The sequence below is a fragment of the Paramisgurnus dabryanus genome, chromosome 14 (genome assembly GCF_030506205.2).
Source record: "Paramisgurnus dabryanus chromosome 14, PD_genome_1.1, whole genome shotgun sequence".
NCBI classification, from domain to species: domain Eukaryota; kingdom Metazoa; phylum Chordata; class Actinopteri; order Cypriniformes; family Cobitidae; genus Paramisgurnus; species Paramisgurnus dabryanus.
Genome location: NC_133350.1, coordinates 25,824,955 through 25,840,014, shown reverse-complemented (window position 1 = coordinate 25,840,014; position 15,060 = coordinate 25,824,955). Strand labels below are relative to the sequence as shown.

Genomic DNA, 15,060 nt, shown 5'->3' with positions numbered 1-15,060 from the left:
GCTGAACCAACCAAACCTTTGAGACAAGGTTACAGACATGTACACTGCAAAATAATGGCTTTCTTACTTAATATTTTTATCTCGTTTTAAGTAGAAATATCTAAAAATTCTTAAATTAAGATGCATTTTCTTGATAAGCAAAATGACCTAAGAGAAAAAGACTATTTAGACAAAAAACATAAAACTTGTGCTTAAAACAAACAAAAAATCTGCTAATGGTGTAATTTTTCTTCTTTTTTTTTTTAACACTTACTTCAAGAAACATTTTTGTCTAAAACTAGATTTATTTTCTTAGGTCATTTTGCTCATCAAGAAAATGCATCTTGATTTAAGAATTTTTTTATATTTGTACTGAAAACAAAACAAAAATACTCAGTAAGAAAGTCATTTTTTTTTCAGAGTAAAACAGGCTTGTCTGTTAAGTAGATTTGTTGTGTTTGTTACTAATTTATAGTCATATGCATGCCATGTCTAATCGACTTGCACTATCCTAGCAGTTTAATTTGAATAAAAATTTAAAATATGATTAAAGACTGTGGTGTTTATTTTCATAAATCAGTATGTTGCAATAGTGGTGGCGCAGTGATACTTATGTAATGTGGTCTGAACCGTGGGTTTACCTGAATATGTTATCACGGCTTTGAACGCGTTTCAACCAATCAGAATGAAGAACCAGAATGGGCCGTTTTATAAAATGCATTTTACCAGTCTTGTTTTTAACTGTTTACCTGCCATTGACGAATTATCTATTATGTCAATTAGGAGAAAACATTTCCCTTCCAATGAGCTTTCCTGACGAGTTTTTATGGTAATCTGTAATTACACTATTATCCACTAGATGGTGCTCTTACACAATTTATAAAAAACTAAAGCAAAAACTGATTTAATTAATTTTAAACTCCATGTATGTTTTGATAATCATTCTAAATCTGATCTCTAACAACATTCCTTTACAAAAATTCAATTATTTCAGCTTTTTTGCTCAAAATTTTATATTTTTTGAAGAAACCTACCCATATTTAAGAGGTTATAAAAAGAGAATAAATGAAGATAGGATGAAACGTTTTTTCCATTTTGTTTGTTTTTTGTTTGTTTGAAAGCAGAGGGTCTGTTCTTTCATTTGATATATTGTACATATATATATAGAAGAATAATATTATTCTTATTTTCCTGGAAGGCATTTTGTCAAAATCACAAAAAATGCTGGTTTGTTTAAAAATGGCTGGTGGGGAAGTTAATATCAGCAACTTGGCCTGGCAATAAAACCCAATCAGGCTTGGTGCTGACATGACTTCCAAAAAAGGGACAAAAGATGGATGGATGATTTGATAGTAGATATATTTGTATATATATATAACAGCAGATTCAATGCCAATGCTTTGTAATGTTGCAAGGAAAAATTAAATGCTTCTAAACAAATTCTTGTTATTGTTACATGATCTGCTGTGATGTTGGCGCTCGTAGCAGCTGCGCTCTTTTCCAGGAACTTCCTCCCCTCAGTTCTCCGCTCTCGGCAAAAATGTGATACCGACGAGCATTTACTCTTGATGTGTCGTTCTGAATCGCTCAGATCCGAGGAGCGGTTTTCTGTTTAGCTTTACAAGCTCCAGGAACAAATAGAAAAGTAGATCCCAACCCCATCCAAAACACTTCTCTACCCCAAGTTCATCTTATGGATGCATTGATATATGCCCAAGGGAAACCACGGGGTGCTATGATGCCGAAAGATGATAGAAGGAAGGAACTAATTCATAGATCGTGCAGCGTTTGTCTTTAAGAAAGAGAACAAATCCAGACAGACAGCGAGCAACGGGGATGATAAGTAACTCTGACAAACTCAGCTGCATGGATTTCTATGTTTTTCTTAAAAAGGCCTATAGCTGTTGAAACGTAACCATGTATAACAGTGACGGTTTGTTCACAAAGAGTTAACATTTTGGTTTTCTACATGATCTAAACTGGAGGAAGTCATGTCCGAGCCTTTTCCCCAGTATACAGTGTATATCAGATCACATCTGGACCTTTCAATGAAACTGTAATTTGTGTAAGATTATAAACGTTTTGTTAGTGCCATCTCATGATGAGTTCATAAATTTTGACATTATGATGGGATATAAACACGCCTTCAGAAAGGTAACAGGGTTAACGGTTTACTTAAAAAATTTTTATTTTGCTTCATAGAAAGACTTTACATTTGTGCCTTTATCAGAGGCTTTTATTCAGAATAATATTTAAGCTATACATTTTATCAGTATGGGTTCCCTGGGCATTAAACACACAACCTTTGTGTTGCAAGCATAAGCTAGGCTTTATGCCCAGCTGCACTACTTCCTGAACTTCAGCCAGCTCCTTGTTTCCTGTCTGCCATTATTGGACAAACTGATTAATCCAGGTGTGCCTGACCTCAGTAGTCACAAACAGACTGATTAATCCAGGTGTGCCTGACCTCAGTAGTCACAACAACAATAATCAGACACACCTGGATTAATCAGTTTGTCCAATAATGGAAGACAGGAAACAAGGAGCTGGCTGAAGTTCAGGAAGTAGTGCAGCTGGGCATAAAGCCTATTGAGCTCGATAAGTAAACAAGTAAAGAATTTACTGATAATATTTCCACAAAAATTTCCTTTTGAATAATCAGTTTTGGGGTCAATAGGGTTGTAAGATTTAGGATTACAAAATTATTTAAAGCCTACTTACAAACATATCAAAGGTTTTATCAATGTATATACTGAACAAATAGCACACATTAAATGTAATGCAGATGTTTTAAATTGTTTAATTTGAATTGTTTAATGTTCAAATGTTTACAATTGTAATATTTTTCATTTTAAAATAATGCAACCGAGAGTAAATTCTGACTAATCTAACGTGTGTGACTGCAATACATCTTCAACCTCTCATCTCAGTGCTTTTAAACCTAAGATTAGTATACGTCCTTATTCTGAATCACTTTCCACTGATGTTTCTAAAATACATTTTCTTTAAACTGAGTTTTAAAATACAAATGACAGAATACTTGTCAGAATCATCTCATTTGATATTATCATCATGCATTATCAATCTATTGACTCCATTAACGTCCGGAAGAAACGTGTTGTTTGTGAGTCTGTGAATTGTGAATGAATAGAGAAACATTATGGCCAATGCAATATATGTTTCTCTCTATAGATATTTCATATTTATTGCAGAGTAAAATTGTCTTGGCCATTTCTTACATCTGCTGCAACCTTGTGTGTACTTATATTTGATATCAAAAGGAAGAAAAATAAAGATAAAAGCACTTCAAAGCACTCGTGAAGATCTATAAAGGTCTGTCACCTCTTCACCTCACTTGAGCATCTTGAACCGAGAGCATCTATATTTACAATAGTGAATGTGTCCTTTCTCAGCTGGCTTTAGATTTGGTGACAGTGTTGATGACACAGAAAATGTGTTTAAATTGTAGGGAATTATATTTACATCTGGTTATAAGCTAAAGTGTTTAGTTTGTACTGTATATCTGCTCTCATATACCCCACTGACGATATTTACAAAGACATCCATTTCAACTCAAGCATACACAACTACAAATACCTATATTTTATATATTTGTCTGAGAAAAAGTACCCATTGCCATAACACAAACATGCTGTGGCTACATTTCACAGCATTGCTATAAGGTTAGGATGTTGTGAAAACTTAGTTGCCACCTTGTAATTTTTTTAAGTTTGGTCTACTTTTTTGACTAGTGAGGAGATGCTATATATTAAACTATTATAAATCACTTAATGTGTAATTATCTGGTGAGTAATGCATAATAGCATGACTAGACACTTTCCAAATCATGAAGTGCACCTATTTCATTGCTAAAAACAGCGTTATTTTGTGTATTTGGTATAATTCAATGTGTCCGCGCTACACATCCTCATGCCCATGGCGTCAATATTTGACGCACTTGACCATGCGTCAATATGTTACGCAGAGGGTATACCTTTCGCGTCATTTTTTGACGAACTGGGGACTTCAATACTATTACGTCCGTTGCATTCTCTTTCCTATTTTCTTACCATTTTCGCGCCGGTTTAGGGTTAGATTACGCATATTAAACAGTGTACACGAAATTAAACAGTTTAAACAGTTGTCACCTGGCGTTGGGGTTAGACACAGTTGTCACCTGGCGTTGGGGTTAGAGTTAGGTTTGGGTAGGGATGTCATTATGTAAATCTAACCCTAAACCGACGCGAAAATGGTAAGAAAATAGGAAAGAGAATGCAACGGACGTAATAGTATTGAAGTCCCCAGTTCGTCAAAAAATGACGCGAAAGGTATACCCTCCGCGTAACATATTGACGCATGGTCAAGTGCGTCAAATATTGACGCCACGGGCATGAGGATGGGTTGGTCCGCGTGGTGAATGGTTAAAAAACACATTATTTTTCACATACCGTACATTTTTGTTGCTCCAAATATCCCTGCCTTCCTCAGCGATTTGATTTTGTACAAAACCCATTGATTTAAAAAGCGCTGTGTCCCTGATTGGCCAGTTAATCTGTACATTGTGATTGGTCTGAATACCTCTGACGTCAGCCGGAAATGTGACGCATGTTGGAAAGATTCGCTCACAATGCAATGCTACCAGTTTGAGAACCACTGGCTTAAGAGATTCATTCAAATCCATAACCCCGAGTCTATACTATAATAAAAGTGGTTATTGCCTAATTACTAATAACTAATGTATGGACATAAAAACTAACTGGTGTTAAATTTGCAGCTCCAGAAACATGACCGGGAGGGTGAAGATGTTCCTTCCAAATGGAGATCAGAGGAGGAGATGGCCAAAGAAGCATCTGAATTGCATAACCTTTTCAATTAACCTCTTTAGGTAAATACGCCATTATAAGATTATTACTATTTCCCGAATTAGACAACGTTATGTTAAGATCTTTCTGCGCACACTTAGATCCACATTTAATATGACTGATAACTTTTTTTTGTTATTTGACCAGGAGTGACGACTATTATTCAGATGGACGACATCAACAAGTTGATCATATTCTTCTGTTAAACATCAAATTAAAATGATTTTCTTTTCATTTCTGTGTGATTTTCATTTCTTATGTATCATATACCCTTGTATTTCAAAAAAGACTCTTGTAATTGTCTTTTAGGTAGGGTGTTACATGTGTAATAAAATATCACAAAAGTAGACTACAAATATACTAGAATGAATATTAGTAAGACAAGTAAATGTGCACTTATTATGCCCATTTTTACAATATGTTATATAAGTCTTAGATGTGACTAGATCGGGTCTGTGAAGTCTCATCTTAAAATACCCCAAAGATCATTTATTATAGGATGTCTAAAAGGCCAGCCTGATCTCATTGTTAATACGTAGTATTTTCACGTAACTTTAAAAAACAAAAAAAAAACATATTTTTTGAAAGTTTAAATAGAGACTCAAATGTACAATGTAGACGTATTTACAACATTTAAACGTAGCATTATTAAAAACATAAAACATTTACGTATCTTTCATTCCATAAAGTTTGCTGTAGAATTTCCCTTTAACCATTTTAGCGATATGTTACCACCTAAACCCTAACCCAAACCTTACCCCAAACCCTTTATATACAAAATGTTTAAATGCGTAATTTATTCTTTTTATATAACGCAACGTAACAAACAGATATGAGTAGGAACATTTTAGTAACAATATAGCATTCAAAAGATATTTTAAGACACTGCAGTCCTACGCAAAACAGTTTATTAACAACTTATTTATATGCAAATATTAAAATCAGTACCAAAAGTAGTTAAAAGGATGATTTGCTGCAGCCGCGGTCCTCTCTGGAGTTTATGAAGTAAAGTGAAGTATTAAAGTTATTAATCCAAAAGAATTTTGATACGGTTTTCCGCTGTCAAGGCGCATTTCACATTTCAAACATACACCAACGGAAATGACGCAAATATGTCACGTAGCACGCAAAGAACCAATGAGTTTTTTTATCACTGCCGTAAAGCAATGTGTCGTAAAGCTTCTTGAGGCGCGATATTTGAATTCAAATTTATATTAGCCTATAACGAACGTGCGATCTTAACGGTTGCTGATGAGAACTCAGATCAAGATCGCTGGAAAAAAGGTCTGAATTTGGTTTTGTTCCTCGTGATCGTATGAAATTTAAAGATGTTGATTATAGCAAATGAATTTAAGTAACATCTTTTGAAAATGTATGTTGTATTTTGGTGTAATTATTGCTTAGTAGTAATGATAATGTATTGTAATGTAAAACAGATCTGATTCTTGTGAATACAGTCTTGGAAAATAGCATCTTTAGCCACATTAGTGCTACAATGTGATGTCACATTAACAATAGAATCAGAACAGCAAGTCTAATGAGACTGCATTGGTTTAACTCTTTCACCGCCAGCGATTTAAAAAAAAGTTGCCAGCCAGCGCCACCGTTTTTCATGATTTTCACCAAAGTTTAATGCCTTCCAGAAAATGTTCTTCTTTAAATATATAAACATACAATATACCAAGTGAAAGAACAGACCCTCTGCTTTCAAACAAAAAAAACCCGTTTCATCCTACCTTCAGTGGTTCTTTTGTAATCAGCTTTTGAATATGGGTAGGTTTCTGCAAAAACACCACATTTTGATAATTGAATTTTTGTGACGGACTTTTCATAGAGATCCCATTCAGAGCGATCTTTAAAACAGACACGGACATGCAGCCGCTTGCCATAGGGCAATACTGCCGGGTTTAAAAAGTTGCGGAAGGGCGCCAGCTGGTGGATAATAGCGGTATTGCGGAAAGACGGAAAATCTCGTCATTGGCGGGGAAGCGTTTTCTCTTAATTGACGAGATATCTCGTCAATGGCGGTGAAAGAGTAAATGGGGATTCAAAAACACACATTATAAACATGGATTTTAAATATTATGTGCCGTTTAAACATGAGCAATGATCGTTCTTCTCATGTAAGCAAGCTAAAACGATGTTTTACACAAGTAGAATTTTTCTATCCATATCGATTTATACCAGTTTTAGTGCATTGAATAAGACCGTTTAGGTAAAGTGAAAACAATGAACACCTCTCCTTACACGAGCCACATGCTTTAACCGATATTCTTACGCATAATGAAATCCTGGAGATTTGTCACAGATTTAGGCTCCAAAGCCTGGAGAGCCAGAGACTGCCTTTAATGAAAACCGTTTACGCAAATATTGAAAAATGAACCGGCAGACTGCAGCTTCCGTTGATAGAGCATCAATGAGAATGAACAGAGATGTTGTGTTTGCCACAAATAAGCCTCGATTGGTGAACTGTGGCGTTAGTTACCCTGCCCGTGGTCCCAATGCTTCAGACTATTATGACTTTTATCATTTTATCAATGTGGAAATAAAACTGTGTTGACTGGTCGCTTACTCATCTGGAAAAGGAAATACAATTCTTACAGGGTAATGTCTGCCAGCCCACAGCCTTTCAGAGTAATCAAGTTGTAAAAAGGCCCATGAATTTTAAGCAACATTCATTATACACTGGGGATTTCTTTAAGGAGATGTGTGTAACGGTTTCGAACGGTGAAGAAATCTATCATGACTAGCAAAACAGAGATACAAATTCACCCAGTTTAACACCAATAGCGTAGAGTAGGCTGTAGTTGCTGATGTAATACATTGGAGAGGTTACCCATAATATGAAGCTTATTTCTCTGGGTTAAAGGGATAGTTCGGCCAAAAACGATATTAAACCCATGATTTACTCACCCTCAAGCTGTCCGAGTTGCATATGTCCATTGTTTTTCAGACAAACACATTTTTGGATATTTTAGAAAATGTTTTAGATCTTTCAGTTAATTAAATGTAATGTTACGGGGTCCACGACCTTCAAGTGCGTCCATCCTTCACAAATTAAATCCAAACGGCTCCAGGATGATTAACAAAGGTCTTCTGGTGGTGATCCGCGCGGTGTTGTTGTAGAAATATCCATATTTAAAACTTTATTAACGAAAACAAATACCTTCCGGTAGCGCCGCCATCTTAGTCACGTCCGCATTCAGGATGAGAGCTTACGCAGCCTACGGAGGTTACTCTGCTGCTGGTCTGTGCCCCCGCCCTCCGAATTTGTCATACGTCACTAAGAAAAGTGCGTACACTACGCTAATACTCTCTCCTGAATACAGAGGAGTCTAAGATGGCGGTACTACCGTAAGGTATTTATTTACGTTAATAAAGTTTTAAATACGGATATTTCTACAACAACACTGCACGGATTAACCTCAGAAGACCTTTGTTTATCATCCTGGAGCCGTTTGGATTTAATTTGTGAAGGATGGACGCACTTTTTTTGGACTTGAAGGTCGTGGACCCCGTAACATCACATTTAATCAATTGAAAGATCTAAAACATTTTCTAAAATATCCGAAAATGTGTTTGTCTGAAAAACGATGGACATATGCAACTCGGACAGCTTGGGGGTGAGTAAATCATGGGTTTAATATCATTTTCGGCCGAACTATCCCTTTAATGCCAAGGCCTGCTTCCCTGTTACAAAAATGCAAAATAAACTGGTCTTAGCTAGGTCGAGCAGGTATTTTAACCTGACTTATCATACCAGGTTAGCTGGCAAGATGAGGGCTGTCACTGGGGCGGTACCCTTTTGTATTAGTACCTCAATATTGGTGCCAACTTTGTACCCAATTATACATATTTGGACCTTTAAAAGAGTACCGCCCTGACCATTTTGACCATTTACAATAGATTGTCAGCAAACGCTTAATATGCACTAATGCAGGGATGAAGCACCTCTTAAGATTTCTGTTATTATAGTCTACATGCATATAACATTATATTGTAATGTCCTTAAGGCATAATAATATTACATGAAAGTCATTTAAGTGCAGCTAAGATGTTACACTAAATCAAAATTCCTGTCTAGATTTGCATTTCTGACTGCCTTTAAAAATACATCTCTGTCTTTATTGTGGTTCAGGACAGGTAATAGCTCAAAATGACATTGAAAGTACAAACTGAGATAAACCGAGTTTCTTGGAAACTAGGCCCTTCAGGGTTATATAAGGATGTGCTGTTACGTTATTACTTGACTATGTGTCAAAAGTGAAAACATTCTGTGGAGATGATTTCATATACTGGATGTTAAGTCTTGTCTCATATGTGATTTGAAATAGCATTGATAATCAAAGGAAGGAAATGAGCATGTTACCAAATATGTTGTTGAAGCAGTTGAGACCGAGAGTTCTGAGACATAAAAGAGTTTTATCACTTCACTACTAGAGACTGCTCTGTGATACTTTTATAAGGTTTTTGAGGCCTTTACCAACAGTCTTAAATCGAGTAAGATATTCATCAAACACTTCCTTCTCTTCAAACACTGTCCACTTTTTAACATCCTTTCCCAACATCCTTAAAACTCTGAAAGCATAAATCACTCTAGATGAATATATTGTAGAAGTTGGGTTTAAAACAAATCTCATGCACAGATCTGGTTTAGGTCTGTGTGGTGGTGTTTAGTTGGTAATCCAACTGATTAACCTTAAACTAGCATTGCTCAGCTAGAAAACTAAGAAACTTTCACTGTACAGTAGATGTCCACAACTACAATACTTTGTAATTGAAAAAAGCTGAAGCCAAAAATGTTTAATTATGTGATAATTTATTCACCCTAACATTGTTCCAAACCTGTACACATTTCTTTCTTCTGCTGAACACCAATGAAGAGATTATCGAGACTGTCCTCCAAAAATCATGACCACATAGGTAGGTTGTGCAAGCACATTATGACGTAAAGTGATGTACAGTATTAAGGGATTTGTGTCCTCTTACGGCTGTAGCTTTTACAACCTGTTTTTACGTTTTAAGGTTTTTGCATTATACATCAGATTAGACATTTAAATTTATTAATTTGTCAATGTAGAAATAGTTTCATAAACATTTATGGTTTTAAAGATATTTTGGAGCATCTAACCCTAAACTCAACCATATAAACCACAACACGCAAGTAAAAATACAGTCAGGTATTTATTGTCTTCTTTCGTGTGTCCTCATCAAATGTCCAGCTCAGTAGAACTCAGCCACGTTCTCATCTCAGGTCCCACATCGAAGAGGCCGGCCTCCGAGGGTGGTTTATACAATGGACAGATGGTGACTATCTGCTCAGCGGTCTGCTCTGTCTCCCCGCACTCACACACTGCTCTGTCCTCCAGGCCCCACTTCCTCATCGATGCTTTATAGCGTCCAACCCCAGTTCGCAGGCGGTTTAGCAGAGTCCATTGCCGGCGTGGCAGATCCTCTCCTTCAAGACCGCCTCCAGGGTCAAAGATGTAACGGTGGATTCGTGAGGGCCCGCTGACTCCCATTCCTGCTTCCAGACTGCCGCGAGCCATGCCTCTGTGGACAGGTACTCAGGGATAGACCTGAGCAGATCTTGTGCCGCCTTGTTGTACGGGTGGCGGGACTTCAGTCTATGAGGTGGCAATGCTGTTGTGGTGGTATTGTGCAGGATATGCCAGTAGTATCTTTGGGCTTTCCTTGCAAGAGCGAGGGTCAATTCCTGCTTGTATTGGCAGATGGTAAACAGGGGTAGATTTCAGACAACCAGTTATGATCCGAAAGGCGGTGTTTATGGCAGTGTCGACTTTCTTGGCGTGTGGGCTTGTGCACCAGGCTGGAGCACAGTATTCAGCTGTGGAGAAAACAAGAGCTACTGTTGATATTCGAAGCACCTTGGCAGTTGCACCCCCAGCTAGTACCAGCGAGGCGTTGAATTATTGCGACCCTTGATGACACTTTGGCCGTCACTTCTTCAAGGTGTTGTTTAAATGTTAAAGATCTATCCAGGCGTACGCCAAGGTAGCGTTGGGCTTGTTGGAACTCAAGGCGCTTGTTATTCTGTTGTTCAAATGGTAAGCTGCTGCAACTGTCTTGCCGATGCTGAGCTGTAAACGCCACTCACGCAGGTAGGCTGCCAAGGTGTCCATGTCCTGGTTTAGGCTGGCCTGCATCTGCTCCCATGTTTGTCGTCTCATCCTAATGGCCAGGTCGTCAGCGTAACCATATTTCTGGGATGTTGTTTCCGGTAAGTCCTGGATGTAGATATTGAATAACATCGGTGCGAGGACAGAACCCTGCGGAACACCATTCCTCAGCCTTCTAAGACTGCTGCATTGACGGTCACTGGTCTTTAAGGTGAAGCTGCGGTTCGTCACCATCTCAATGATGAACTTCACCATGTGCTGGTCGGGAATGAACTTTAGTAGCATTAGGTGGAGTCCGCGGTGCCAGACGATATCATAAGCAGCTGTGAGATCAAGCAACACAACTCCAGCCTTCGGTTTTTCCTGAAAGCTGTCCTCAATGTCTTGGGTGAGCAGTGTCACCTGGTCAACTGTTGACCGACCGCGCCGGAAGCCGGCTTGTTCCCGTGGGAGTTGAGGGTCCACTATTGGCTCTATACGATTAAAGAACAGCCTCTCCATGATTTTGAATGGGACGCAGAGCAGTGAGATGGGTCGGTAGGATTTGGGGTCTTCAGCAGGCTTGTTTGGTTTTGGAAGGGCTATGACAGGGCTATGATGTATTTATTGCATAAAACAGTATAAAGTATTAAACCATTCGCATTGCAAACCTTGCGAACTGAAGCCATACGATTACTATATATGATCAAAACACACAGTCAGATCTCATTCAAACATAAACCAGGATGACATAGTTGATCACAAGAGCCAATAGCGCTTCACATTCTTAGCTGACGTAATGAAGCAAGACACATGAGAGCCAATGCCTTTTCACAATCATAGATGACGAAGCATCATGGCAGTTTTTGAATCAGTGTACACCGGATCTGATATTTACAGTGGATTGTCATCACTTTTGCATCTTTTCTTCAAATAAATCGATCATTTGACCTCGGTACACTTGGTATATTTTAAGTTTATTTTTTAAAAGTTGTGACTGTTTTGTATGCTGTGTTTATATCATATAATAAATAAATGGGTTCGTTATTTGCCCTAAATGCCTAAATAGTGTAATGTGTAATAAAATGCAATTAATCCTGGTGGTTAACCCTAACAATTGAAAATCTTATCCCAGTACATGTCATCATAGCAAAATTATACCCCAAAATATAATTTTATACCCTAATAAATAAATGGGTTATGTTATTTGCTTAAAATGCCTGAATAGTGTAATGTGCACGCTGAAGTGAATCATGGAAAAACGTACAATTATCATAAAAAACAACAACAAAACCCCACTTATAACCCCGCCCCTAACCCTAACGTCACAGGTGTCAAGGCAAATCATGCAAAAATTTACAAATGTGGTTGTAAGAATTCATATGAATTAGCCACCTCGTAAAATACCTACAAATTGCCTAACGTCACAGGGGTCAAGGCAAATCATACAAAAATGTACACATGTGGTTGTAAGAATTCATATGAATTAGCCACCTCGTAAAATACGTACGATAGTCGTCCAACAAATGCAATATGTTTTAGTAGAAAAGAAAGACAATCCAATTAAAACTTTAGAAACCCACCAAAAATGTTTTGTCCCCATGGATCACTCTTGGTACAAAGTAAAAAAAAAACTAGCTGCCTTAAATTTTTTAAGCTTAATCAAATTGCAATGCATACCTTTTATTTTTAATTTTGGACTCATTTTAACATATCAAGGGAGGAATTATGATAATGTCCGTCTTTACTACATCACCGATCCCAGGAAGTAGTTGCCTACAATCTGTGTGTTTGTTGTATAGTCCAAGAAAAGAGATTTACGTTGGAGACGATAACTCGCGTCATCGTTTACCTTGGGGTTTGTACCTTTATGTGCTCTATACATATGGCCCCCGATATCTCAGATATCATGTCACATGCAGAATACAACAATTTTAACTTTATTATAAGCGTTTACTTTATTATAAGCACTCAATGGAAGGTGGTTAAATTTAACACCGTTCCACAAACAAAACTCTCCAGCTCTGATATACAGCCATCAGCTAATTTGGCATTTGTGCAGAGTTGCAGTGAGAATAAAGCTCATTTTGTGTGGTGTAGGAATATATTACCAACAATGTTTGCTGCTAATGGACTCACAGCTGAAGCTTGTTGGTATAGGTTAATGTGTGCCGTTATTTGTGCTTTGGGAGGCGCAGAGAGGATCGGGGGTGATGTTTCCTCCTCTGCGGCACCCTGTTTTAATCATTAACATCGTCATTTTGGAGATAGGAATATAATGGGCTGAAGGTGGAAAGGTTGAGGAACACATAGCCATTAATGCTCTTGTGAACAAGTGGCCGTCTTAGTTCGTGCTATCAGTGGGATAATGAAGAAGGTCTTGGTGTGGAGATCACATACTGGAATGTCAGCTCAGGAAAGAGCGTCTAGACGGTGCCACGTGTTTTTGACCTTAACATTTCTTCTGCTCTTTGAGTTTGTGTTTTAATTCTTGATTCAGGAGCAATTGAACACTGTCATTTCATAACACAGACACTTCAGTTATCGCTTTCTCTGAATGTCACATACTGGAAACACATCCTTTCACTAAAAGAGAATGTAAAGTGCTATTCTTGTACACAATAGATATGTAATGTCATCATGTTCTCACTCCAAACTCATCATACATATTAGCTTGGATTGTGAAATGGCATTGAATCTCATGTGACTTGTGACTGTTTGCATCATGCTAGTTTGTGTGTATTTTGTATTAGATTATATAAAATTATTTTATATAGTTCTTCATATAAAGAAGAGCAAGACTAGTTGTTTGCTTTTATATTGCTTTTTGCATGGATTTATGTACCGGTAATGGAAATTTGTAACTGTACTTTTATGTTTAATGTTGTTGAGAAGTGGGTAGATTTATATTAGGAGTGGGGTTCACGTACTACCTAAAGTACATATTTTTAATACATCATGTTTTTTTATTATTTAGCCAATGCATTCAGAATTGCTGTAACTACTCTTTCTCTATTTCTTTGCCTTTGTATACAAAACAATAAACGTTGCGATTCACATGGATTTTGATTGAAAATGGCACACTCTCTGAGGATTGTGGATGATGCAGTGCAGCATTTAGTTTGTTGGTATCTTTAATGTTGGACTGGTTTAAAAGAAGATTTGTGAATCAATTAAAAGCACATTATGTTAACAGAGGAGGGCTGGGTCCAGAGCGGGTTTAACATGGGCTTAGCTTGTGGCTAATATAATGAGATGATTATACAAGATGTCCCAGAGACGCCCAGAGCACAGAAACCTCAATCTCACATGAGAGATGGTGTCAATAACATGTCAACCTTAAGCCCGTGGGTCATAGTGTTGCAGGATATGCAGGGAAAACATTCATTTTAAAGCAGGCCCAAGTTTAAACTTCCACACAGTTGAGTGAACCCGGGAAAAGAGCTGGTACACATTATTGATGAAGACAAGTGCGAGTGTGCAATAAATACGGATGGTGTTTATTTTCCTGGAAAAAAAATAGTTTGTGCCCCATTCAGTGTCATTGCACACTGAAAAATGAACACTGCAGTCTGATTAGAGTTGAGATTTTGAAATCATTTCATAATGTTGTTTCTGAGACATGTTTGTGAGTCTTATGTTTCTAAGAGCATAAATATTAAATAATACATTTAAGGTATTTTGAGCTGAAGAGTGAATTTTAAGTGCAGCTACCAAACAAGAAATGTGAAATTAATAAATGTTTTTAAAAACCTTACCTCACTCTTTTCATTGGCCAACAAACTAAAAGTCCTCACACTATTGGTATGAAAACTGTAAATGAGTTTCACACTTTAAAAAGCTCTTTCACTGGGAATGTATCTACTTCATGCACTGAAAAACAATGTATATGTTGCATGCAAAAAAAATATTTTGTCAGAAAACATCAACCTGATTTTATGGAAAAATGTACCAATTTATGGGATGGGAATCTTATATGAATTTGTTATATGTAAGGCATACCAAAATGGATGATTATTGGAAAAAAGCATGAATGAAAGCCCCCTAATTTCACAGATTTATACAAATTAGACACCTCATAAAATTACTAATTGTTTTAT

The 15,060-nt window shown here is 37.2% G+C and overlaps 1 protein-coding gene across 2 annotated transcripts in view; it reads left to right on the top strand.

Moving 5' to 3' along the window:
* Positions 1–5,075, top strand: part of LOC135719187 (bis(5'-adenosyl)-triphosphatase) — a 475,352-nt gene extending 470,277 nt beyond the window's left edge. For both annotated transcript variants that reach the window (XM_065241774.1, XM_065241775.1), the window contains exons 7-8: positions 4,754–4,864; positions 4,989–5,075. In XM_065241774.1, coding sequence (XP_065097846.1) covers positions 4,754–4,855 — 102 coding nt within the window. In that variant the 3' untranslated portion in view covers positions 4,856–4,864; positions 4,989–5,075. The remainder of the gene's footprint in view (positions 1–4,753; positions 4,865–4,988) is intronic.
* Positions 5,076–15,060: the final 9,985 nt, after the last annotated feature.